Raw genomic sequence first — 10,792 nt, 5'->3', positions numbered from 1 at the left:
CCGGGCAGGGGAGGCGTGGCCGGCAGCGATCAGAGGAGAGCAGCTCCAGTTAACAGGGCAAGCAGATGCCTGTAGGTCACTCGCACGCCCACGGTGCAGCAACGGGCAGGTACAGCCCAGCAGCCTCGCCGTTCCGGCAGACACCGGTCCCAGTTCTCCGGCCGCCGTGGGACAACAGCGGCGGTGCCTCCCCAAACACCTCCTCCACTTTGCTTGCCCTGCGGCACAGGACAGCAGGCACGTACCGATACTCTTAAGAAAAGGGGCACGTTTTCCTCTCCATCCCAGTCAGGGCTACAGGGACACTATTTTATTGCAGCTTAAGGATGCAACGGTGGAAGCGAGCAGTTTTGGCCCCACGGCTCTGCGTAACACCATCTACCGCAGGCTCATCTCCCGCACATGCAGGAAAGAAGGAAAAAAGTCAAGCAGCCCTGCCCTTTCTCTTTTTAGTTTGCTTTAAGTCAGCAGAGCATCAGCAAACAGCAGCCCCGCTGCCCAAGCGCCCGTAAGGGACAGCCCTGCCTGACAGGGGGAAAAGCCACGTGGGATATCCCGCGCTGGACCACAGTCCAAAGTCACGGCGGCCACGCGGACCCCAGCTCCGGTCCATGTCTCCATTTACACTGAGGAAGCACCTGCCTCAGATTCATTCTACCTGGTGAAATCCGACCATTTCCAGATGCCCTGTCAGCCCTGTCAGCAGCAGCATGCTATGAGAAGGCGCTCGCAGCTGAGCCGGAGCCCTTTGTGTTAACCCACGGGCACAAACAAAGGATTTTCACAGGCGCTTGTTTCAGCCGCATGTTCAGGCATTGCTTTATCACAGTTTTAAGTACATAGCTTTGGATTCAAGAAAGAAAAACCAAGAAGCACTTTGCAATTCATCAGCTCCAGCATTTTAATATTAAATAAGTGATATCCAGCATAGCACACACGATCAGGGCTGCACACCTCCTTGCAGGGCATGGAGCACAACCAGGCTTTAGCTACCCAACTCCCTTTTTTCCTAGGTGGCCCAGAGGAGAAATGCATAAGTCCTCTGGTGAACAGATCCAGGGTGGAAGAAGAGATCCTGCTTCCTGGAGAGAAGATTTTCTCTTCAGATCAAGTTTATCTGTCACATCACCGCCCACTGCATCTGAGGAAGCGAAGCCCTGAACTCACCCAGGATTATTTTGAAGAGTCAAACCTGCCAGAGCAGGGAGGAGGAACCTGCCACCCCCATCTCACATGGAGCAAAGCCCTTGCGATAGCTTCAACCCCTGGGGATTGAAGGGTCCTAGCAGAACCTTTCACAACCCGTCAACACTACACGGATGGAGCAGTGTCCAGCAGCTCATTATAAACCTGCAGCACATAGTGTTTGTGCACTGCATCCGCTAGCAGAGCGGTACATATAGCTGCAGGGATGGACGCAGGGCACCAGAGCTTGCTGCAAGCTGGACTCAAGAGCCACATCAACTCCGTCCTCGCCTTCTGCTCAGCCTGCAGCTAGGCACCAAAGGTTGTGGGCTTGGGGAGAGGGAGGATTCCTCTCAGCAAGGGGCAGCGACACGCAATGGAAACCTGAAATACAGGTCCTCTCTACCGAACAGCAGCTGTAGGCAGAGCCAGATCAATGGGCTCCAGGCTAGCGGATAGCATCTGGGAAGCTGCAGTGGGAGGCAAGTTTGCTCCCACAGCAATAGCTGCCTCTGACACAGCCTTGCTGCCAAAGGACCAGCATGTGCTCCTGTGTCCAGGCCCCGATACTTCCATGTGCAGTAGCACACACAGGGGTGAGAGTGACCCACCTTCTCCTGGCCGATTTCCTTCTCTGCCAGAAGCATCTCCTCTCACACAGAGCTGGTTTTACCTGCAGAAGGGTGGAACACCTCTTGAATAGCTTTTTAGAGCTGCTTCAGCCACTCCAAGTCAAGCCTAGAAGTTTCAGCATGAGCACTGAGACCCAGTTGGTTCTGGTGGTAACACCCTGCTCTTCAGCAGCTTAATGCAGTTAGCAGAAAGCTTCCAGCTGCACTTTCCACCCAGAAGACATGCCCAGGGGCTCAAATATATTTCTGCAGGGCCTTAAGACACTATGGAAAAAAGTCTATAGTGTCTGCAACAGCAGCTTATGACAAAAAAAAAATCAAAGGCAAGAAGTACAAAGCCAGAAGTGCAATTTATTGACAAGTTTCAAAAGTAAAAAGACTCAGCATCTTTGCTCCTCTTGGTTTGGATGTCTGAGTTCTACACCAAGACACCTCCACCCACCAGCTCAGAGCTGTGTAGTGTTTATCTTCAGAAGTTGAAGTCTTGCTTCTCCACTGAGAAATCATATAGTCCATCTTGGCCAGTCCCAGGCTGCAGATCTGGGTTTTCCTAGGAGGAAGTTGATAGCCACCAGTTAAAGGTTCTGCATCTTAATAAACCTAAGCTTTTTGCACCAGAGTTCGCCTAGAGCTTTTTACAGCAGCTTACTGTTTTATTCTTGTTTTAAGAAAATTCTGCTGCTGTAACAAGCTGTTAAGATCAGCTTGACTCTAATAGGACCCTTGGAGACCAGACCAAGTCCTCCTGTTCTTCACAGCACACTGAAGCTGCAGCATCCCTGCGTCTCACACACAAGTCTACAGGCTCAGACACCAGGGGCAGAAGAAAAGAGTGGCTGGGGTGGCAAAACTCACTCAAATTAAATAGCCTGCTTGGAACAGCAACAAGCCAGGACTACTTTGGAGAGATGTTCCCTCTGGCATCCAGCCCCTCAGGCAGGTGCCAGTGCGTAGGAGAGCTTCCTCCACACCCTCTTGCAGGGACATCCCGCAGACCCTGTTCTGGGCAGAGGACTAACACAGACATTTGCTCCCTGCTGCTGCAGTTCACATCTAGACTGAGCCTCAGCTCTGGGATCTGCCAAACCGCTAAGCCTCTTCCCTGATGTGTCCCCATCTGCAAGATTAAGGCTAGGACCAATCATGGCATCTGACAGTCATGGCACTCTCGCAACTGCTAGCTGGTGTCCTATCCTCTTTTTCCATAAGTTCATTAGCATGAGAAGGGTCAAGTAATCCAAACGCAACCTGAGCACGGTTATCAGCAAGTAGGAGGCTTCCATTCATAGTGACAAGCTAGCGCAGCTCCAAAGGAGGAAAATTCTCCGCATTTGGTATTCATATCAGCAACTGCAGTAACTCCAGCTGATGCCAGTTTAAATTCCAGCAGCAGGATGCTATCAAGGCATCCGTATCTTTTGTGCAACTCATAGGCTGACAACTCAGAGCTTTTACAGACCTTTAAAAGCAGCTGGAACAAGCTGCAAGAACTACTCTAGTCATGTAGAGGTCTCTTCCAGAAACCTATTTCAGCATCCTTAGAGTCTGTGCTTCATTCCACTGTGTAATAGCTTCATATTTTCAGATGAGAAACAGCAAGAGCTCACATACCTCACCAGAAAAGTATTTCTCTATGATACTCAGGGCAGCTCGGTAGACCATGTTGTTGTCATGGGTTTGCAAGGCTTCAATTTTCTCCAGACCACCAAGCTCTTCCACCAGCAGACACAACCTTTCCGTCTCTCCCAGCTTCTCGGCTGCCTGTGACATCAGATAACCAAGCAGGCAAACATAACCTCACATCAGTAACAGGTCTGAGATGGTCTTTACTGTAAGGCCCTGATCTACAAGTCAAATGACCACAGTCCTGCATTTACAGTCCCTACCTGATCTGTGTTTAGCAGAGATCCCAAGGATATGGCTACTATGCATATGAAACATCAGTCCCTGCTGGGATTACTGCACAGTGGCTTGATTGCCAACCAAACAAGCTAGCCAAACTCTACCCAGTTACATCCACACAGTGAGAAGCAGAAGGTGCGACCTGCTACCCGCTATTTCATTTGCAAAAGCTTTCAAGGGAGAGGCATGTAGACACCAGCTGGCAGGGAGCTGAGCCAAAATGCCCCCAGGACCACTTGATTTCTCTGCGGTTGTATTTCTGCAAGACCTTCACCTCTGTGCAGCTTGGGGATTAACACGTAACCTCTTTTCCTTCCCAGAAGGAGACTAAAGTCACAGGAGGTGAAGAGGAACACTTTGGGATCTTGATCTTGTCAAGCCCTTTGGACAACCCAAGAGTGTCCAAGGACAAGTTAGACAACATGAAATCTAACTCTTACTCCTGTAAGATAAGTAGCTGCTGTAGGAGGAGCTGTTCCAGCCACACAATGGCTCACACCTTGCTGCTCTCTTAGGGAAGGAACGCAAGAGATGGTAGGAGATCTTACCAGGAAGAAATTTGAAATGGTATCCAGGATGACCAGGATAGTTTTGCTGTCTTTGGCCAAGAGCAGGTTGAGCAGAGGTTTGAGGACCCCAGACTGGACAAGCTCCACCACTTGCTCCACAGTGCCTCCTGTTGTGAAGTTGGCCACTGCCCACACACCCTCCTTCTGAGCTTTGAAGTCCCCCTGGAAGAGCAGCACAGTGAAGGCGCTCCCAAGCTTTAGCATCCCTCGAAGATCAGCGCGAGGTGAGGACAGCCATTTCCCTTCTACTCAGTTTGGACTGACCCACCTTCCCCAGCACTTTGAGTGATGGGGGGACAACCTGGCAGAGCTGCCAAGAGCAGCTCCAAGCCACACTTTCATGCAGGTGTACTGTCGAGTCTGAGTGCCAAGGACTGTTCCAAGGATCTCAACAGCTTTGAAACAGACTGCTCAGGTGGCTCTCGGGCACATGCTGAGTGCTTCACAAATGAGGCATCACGGACCTCATGAACCTCAGCATTGCTTCTGCAGCAGCTATGTGCAGCACTGCACCCATCCCTTACCTTATCGAGCAGCTCCATCAGAGGTGGCAATAACCCAGAGGTGATGAGTTGTTGGATCTGCTGGCAAGGCCCTGCTGCAATGTTACTGAGCGTCCACGCAGCTTCCTTCTGTACTGTTGGCTTTGCATGTCGCAGGAGATGGGGCAGGACAGCCAAGACGCCAGCATCGATAGCTGCCTGGGTCTGCTCGTCAGTCCCTGTGACTACATTCCCAATGGCACGGAGAGCTGGAGTCTAGGCAGAGGTTAAAGGAGATGAGCAGAATCCTTACCGCAAGGGGTACATGCCAGAAAGTCCAGCAAGATCCTTCACTAAGTGCTTGATCCTTCAAATAAGGAAAGCATCATGGGTGATTACTGTTGTATTTACAGACCTATCGCCCTCCTATTTTGCTCTAAGCAGCTTTACAGTTTCTATCCAGTCTGCCAAGCCACAGCAAGCTGAACAGAGTAGTGGCTTGACAAGCAATCAATCAATACTGCAGTCTGAGGAGACAGCAGACCACAAAAGCCACATGCAGTAAGCAGACATGCCTTCTCTCTCCTCACATGTTCCTACCTTAAGGGACCATGGCTGGAGATTGCTAATTGTTTCCTACCATAATGATCAACTCCGGGCTGGCCATGAGTTCCACCAGTCTTGGGAGAATCCCTGTATCCACCACAATTTGGATGCGATCGTTGGAGCCATCGGTCAGATAGGAAACAGCCCAGCAGGAGTCAGAAATTATGTCCTTGTCCTCATGTTCCATGAGGCAGACGAGGACTGGCAGCACCTTTTTCACTGCATCCAGGGGAGGGTAGGGGTTCTTGTTCCTGCAGAGGTTTGATAGCGTCCACGTGATGTTCCTCAGGAACCCAACCTGAAACACAAGGGAGGTGTAAGATCCTCACGGCAGTAACAAATGAGAAAGAGGTAGCACCCTGCTTCGGGTCCCTACAGACCAGAGATGTTATCCAGTGGCCAGAAGCAGCCTTAAGGGCTGAGGCTTATTTGAAGAAGGGAGATGAAACGGGTAAGTGACTAAGTTACCTGAGGGAGAGTTACCCTCTCCCTCCCCAATATTAAGTTCCAATTACTTCAGCTCTGGTGGTGTGACAAGCTATGATGACTAAAAAAGGTGCCAAACAGCTTATTTGCTGGGTCCTTGGACAAATTACAGAGCATTCATTGGACAAAATCAGGAATTTTTTATGTTAGCAGCTCATTGTTCTAGAGTAGGGCACCTCGAGGATTTAAGCTGTATCATCTGGACAGTTCATCCCAGTAAGGATGCTCCCAGGAGAGCACTGGAGCTGTGTTTGAAGCATCGTAGCTACCAAGGTGTGTGTGTATGAACTGGTGTTTTGTCATGTTTCTTCCACAGGGCTCCCTAAGAGGCAGGGGTGAGTTGGGCTAGGAACCGAGCGGAAAGAAGAGTTGGTGGTTGGTTTGTTTTTGGGTTTTTTTTTTTAAATCTTGCAATATAAACTCAGAGAAGGCCTAGAGGGCATTTTCTTAACACCAGCCTGAAAGGCCATAGTTATGCCTACAGAAAGCATACAGCTTCCACCACACCCAGGGTGGGACACCTGGAGGCATCAGTACCACTGTTACAGCCCCCGAGAGCTTCCCAGTCCACCTGATGCTTCTCCGAGAAGGTCCTTCTCCCCCAGAGACCAAGAAAGCAGCAGGGCAGGCACCGTTGCAGAAAGGCAGAGATAAACCACAAATCCAGCAGTTTAGAGCTACCCAAAAAGCAGCCGGAAGAAGCTTGAAGGGCAAGTTCAGCCCTTGCACATGCATATGCGAGTTTACCTTGCACCAGTTTCATCTTATTCCTAGCTTGATACGGCCAAAGCTGGATAGGAAAGCTAAGACTAGAAGACATCACATCGACTTGAAGACTATCTGCTTGGCACCCCCAGCTTCGTATATAGCCGAGAGGCAGGGTCACTAAACACAGTTTAGGACAGGGTCTCATTCAATTATGCAAACAGCTTGTTGTTTACAAGGCAGATGATGGACCACCATTCACCCATTACCCAAGTGATTAAGAGCTGTTAAGTCAGGAAAATGAAGGTTATTTACTGGAGTTACAGGTGACACCAGAGCCAGCAAGGGAGGAATCACATTGCAATTGATAAGAGCATCTCTGTATAGAGGACCATCACCTGCACAGATGAAAAAGGGTTGTTTATTGCATCTGCCCAAGTCACAAGACAGTCAACACGAAGCAGCAATCAAACCTTCCGGCACCCACCAGGGCTGGATGACTGGGCTCACTCACCAGCCACACACCATTAAGTACTGTCAGGCAGAGAGGATTTACCAGGTAGACTGGAGTGCCATCGTGGCTAGTTTGTGGCAGGCTAACGAGACATGACCCATTCTGTTCTCCCTACTGACAACACTAGTGGGTTAGACCATCCCAGCAGGATGGAGTCATGCACTTGGCTTTGGCCAAAATCCTCTTGTAGAACCAACACAGGGTCTCTCAAAGGCTGCCAGGCCACACGAAAGGACTGAAGGGTTAAGAGTTTCAACAGGGGCAGCAGCTTGGAGACAAAGCTGCAGGGAGACAAGGCTATCTTGAGGAACATCAATATTTTTAGCTCCCCAGCATTGGCTTGGGCAGCAACCATCTGCATGCCCCCAGGCCTGGAGACCTCTGCTTACCTGCGATGTTGCCCAGTGCCCACACAGACTGCTCGCTGATGTGCATGTGCTGGGAGGACAGGAGGGAGATGAAGGCTGGGATGGCACCTCCCTCCACCACCGCCTTGGTGTGGTCAGAGGTGCCGGAGGCAATGTTAGTCAGTGCCCAGGCTGCTTCAAACTGCAGAGGAGCATTGTCAGCATGGGTCAGGAATTCAACCAGTCTGGGGATGATCCCCAGCTCAAGGATCTGATTGATAGGGGGGTCCTTCTGCCTGGACAGCATTCTCCTGCAAGAGAGGACACCACACAGCCTGCCATGAGAAGCTCTGCGGGGTGCTGTGACAGACCATAACCCTGTAGCCATGTTCAAGGTTGTGGCTTGCGAGGGAAGCAGCACCTGCAAGAGATGCTAGTTCAGCATCCCATGGCAGCAAATCCCCTAGCAGAGGAGTTGCCAGAGAGAGGCTTCTGCAGAAGACCCATCTAAGAAGATGCTGAAGCAACAACAGGGTGTCTGTTAGAATGCAATACTTCACACATCCTTTTGGGACCATGACAACATTATTCCATGCTCCCCACCTTGCAGGAGTTTGAGACAGTGAAAAATAAAGTCAATATCTGCAATTTGTTCTCTTACAGCCTACAAGCCTGCCTCTGCCGCTCCCCAGCTCAGGAGCTCTGGCCAACCCCACACAGACCAGAGCTCATGTTTAAAGTGAGGTTTCAGACTGTTTTTTCCAGCTAAAAACCAGAATCACCAACTCCCCGCTGCTGTTTCCTGCCTCACGCTGGCACAGAAGCATGTGGAGCTGCCCAGGAGGTTGGATCAGGGCACTGATCAAGTCAAAGAAAGCCAGGAAAAGAAACACTTTCGGCCAGATCTGCTTCCCAGCCTGGTTCGTGGAGGTGTGGGCAGGCAGAAAGCCAGCTCCGTGCTGCACAGCAGATTAGGGACCTAGTCATGACTTGTCCCTTTAAGAAGGGTCTGCTCCGGCCAGCCTCCGGTTAACACCTTGGGAGCAAAGCTTTTGATCTGCTCACCATGAGCAGATGTCCTCACAGCCATTGGGAACAGTACTGGTCCCCTGGCACACAGGCAGATCACCGATGTGGCAGCTCAAGCCAGCTAAGGAAGCACCAGCAGCAGTGTAGCCTCCCCTGGACCCTCAGAAGACATCCCTGCTGCCAGCTGGATGATGATGGCACCCTGTGATCCCTCCTACCACAACCCAGGTGGGGACAGCCCTGCTCAGCAGTGGCTCTTACAGAGCCAGGCTCTCCAGCCCTTGCGCTGCCCAAGCCTTTGGCACTTGGTTTCTTCCCAACCACTTCATCAGCTGGTGGGATCCAACATGGTCCCTGCCCCAGCACGGTGAGGGTGGCAGCTCCAGGAGCCACAGCCAACCCCTTTGGTGGGGTCCAGCCACACAGGTCCCTGCCACAGGCACTGCCCAGGACTGATGGAGCCAAGCAAGACACATGGGGCACAAAACAGGCACCAGCTGAGGCTCCTCAGGGCAGTTTGGTCACCAGGCTCCTTCCCCCTTTGTCACATCTTCAGAAAGCTCTTCAAACAGGAAGAAATGCCTTCTGCTGACATGACCCACCGCAGCTCCCTCAGCCACCTCCCTCCCAGCACAGAGCAGCCGGGCAGCATACCTGGTGGCCTGCGTAGCCTGCAGCTGCAGCTCAGTGTCGCTCCCATTCACAGCTTCAACGATTTCCTCCAAGGACAGCTGAATAATCTATGTCACAGGGAATGATTCAAAGTCAGATGGCAAGCCAAGACTCCCTCCGGTTTAATCTCCACAGTCAATCAGCTGTCTAGACCCAAGCCAGTCACCACTTCATATCTAAGCGATGTCTATTCTTTATGCAATGCAGTTTCGAGACGAGGCAGAGGAAGCGAATCCACAAAAGCCTTCGAGGCAACTAATCCTTATAATCAAGGATGGAAAGAGTCACAGACACACCGTAATGGGCCTACGAGCTCAGTAATTACCCCTCGCTGTGCAAGGAGCCAGACAGGAGCTTCGCCAGCTCCCAGCAAGCTGGAGCCCCAGCCAGTTCTACCTGCCATCGAGGGAAGCCACACGGGACACCATCTCCAGGCAAAACAACACAGAAAGAGGGCAAGGCAGTCTAAAACACTCCCCAGCACGAGGCATGGTGATCAGGAACAGCACTGGCTATTTAACCCAGGTCACCTGAACTGGACTTGGTAGCGGTCCAAGTAGTAGATGATACCTACTGCACAAGCCGTGTGCTACAGCACTGATCCTGCCCGGGTGCAGAGCACCCAGTGCTCACCTCATTTCTTTTCTCTTCTCCCAGAGAGACACTCTCGTCCATCAAACTGAATGAAATACTCCTGCGCTTCAGGATCTGCTCATCCTTCTTAGCCTTTCGCAGCTCGATGTTCACCTCCACTCTCTGCCTCCGCAGGGCCTGGAGGGGAGGAGAAAAGCACCACCCCACCGGTGTCCACATCACCCAATTCCCCAAGGAGCCCATCTCAGCTCTGTAACCCTTTGCCCCAAGTTTCCTACGTGAGGAAGGCAGAGAGCCAGCATCTGCTCTTGGGCAGCTCTCCTTGCCGTGGCTTAGAGAGTTACACAGGAGACGGGACAGAATAAAGCCTCTCCCTTAGTGCCTCCCAAGGACACGGGCTGCTGGATGAACCAGCAACCAGTGACTGTTCTTAGCAGTCGATTTGCTGAACCCAAAAGGCAAACTCTTATCTCCTCTACTGGCTTAAAGCAAGCTGACAGATCCCACGGTCTGACATCCCATACCAGCCCCCTCTCCGCAGGGATAACTGCTGCGGAGAGCTCAGCAGGAGGGGCTAGACCATCTCCCTCCCCCAGCACCTTCACCAGTGCAGCTCAGTCACCCACCCAAAACTCACGTCCCCCTTGCCTGTGCCACCACACTCCTCACAGCCCAGCCAGGGCCACACCACATCTCAAAAGCTAACTGAGCATCCCTGCTGGCAGAGCCATTCCCCACCACCACCTTTGCTACCCCATACAGGTAGATTTGGGGCCAGCTGCCCTTCAGAAGCCTTTACATCAGCTCCTGCCGACAGGCAAGCCTCCAGTGGGCTCCGCCGTCGTCCGAAGGGGATGGCACAGGCGGGTACTTACAGCTGCGTCCTTGCCCTTGTTCTTGAACTTCCTCAACCGCTCGCTATGCTTGCTCACGACCGGCATCTTGGCAGGTTTGAGAGAGGTGCCAGCTGAAAGCCTTCACGTGCTTTTGGGGTTCAGGACAGAGCAGGGTCAGGTCACAACTGCACAGCAACATCCACAGAGGGGTCTGGGACCGCACCACCCCCCCC

At 51.9% G+C, this 10,792-nt stretch overlaps 1 protein-coding gene across 1 annotated transcript; it reads right to left on the bottom strand.

Annotated features, from left to right (window-relative positions):
• Positions 1 to 2,286: 2,286 nt before the first annotated feature.
• On the bottom strand, positions 2,287 to 10,664 carry LOC103914131 (importin subunit alpha-5-like). Its single transcript, XM_009320740.1, has 10 exons — positions 10,599 to 10,664; positions 9,763 to 9,900; positions 9,112 to 9,197; positions 7,471 to 7,739; positions 6,883 to 6,965; positions 5,411 to 5,674; positions 4,813 to 5,046; positions 4,268 to 4,450; positions 3,429 to 3,578; positions 2,287 to 2,367 (listed from the first exon to the last, which is right to left on the bottom strand). Exons 1-10 carry the CDS (start codon positions 10,662 to 10,664, stop codon positions 2,287 to 2,289), a joined length of 1,554 nt encoding a protein of 517 aa, XP_009319015.1.
• Between the last annotated feature and the right edge of the window lie 128 nt (positions 10,665 to 10,792).

The sequence above is a fragment of the Pygoscelis adeliae genome, unplaced genomic scaffold (assembly GCF_000699105.1).
Source record: "Pygoscelis adeliae isolate BGI_AS28 unplaced genomic scaffold, ASM69910v1 Scaffold480, whole genome shotgun sequence".
In the NCBI taxonomy this organism is placed as follows: Eukaryota; Metazoa; Chordata; class Aves; order Sphenisciformes; family Spheniscidae; genus Pygoscelis; species Pygoscelis adeliae.
Note: the sequence above shows the minus strand (reverse complement) of the source record. Positions and strands in the feature narration are given on the sequence as shown.

Coding starts and splice junctions, on each gene's coding strand:
- LOC103914131 (XM_009320740.1), bottom strand. CDS start 10,664: ATGCCGGTCGTGAGCAAGCATAGCGAGCGGTTGAGGAAGTTCAAGAAC. Junction 7,740..9,111: donor CAGGCTACGCAGGCCACCAG/GTATGCTGCCCG, acceptor CCTCTCTTGCAG/GAGAATGCTGTCCAGGCAGA. Junction 6,966..7,470: donor GGCACTGGGCAACATCGCAG/GTAAGCAGAGGT, acceptor TCATCTGTGCAG/GTGATGGTCCTCTATACAGA.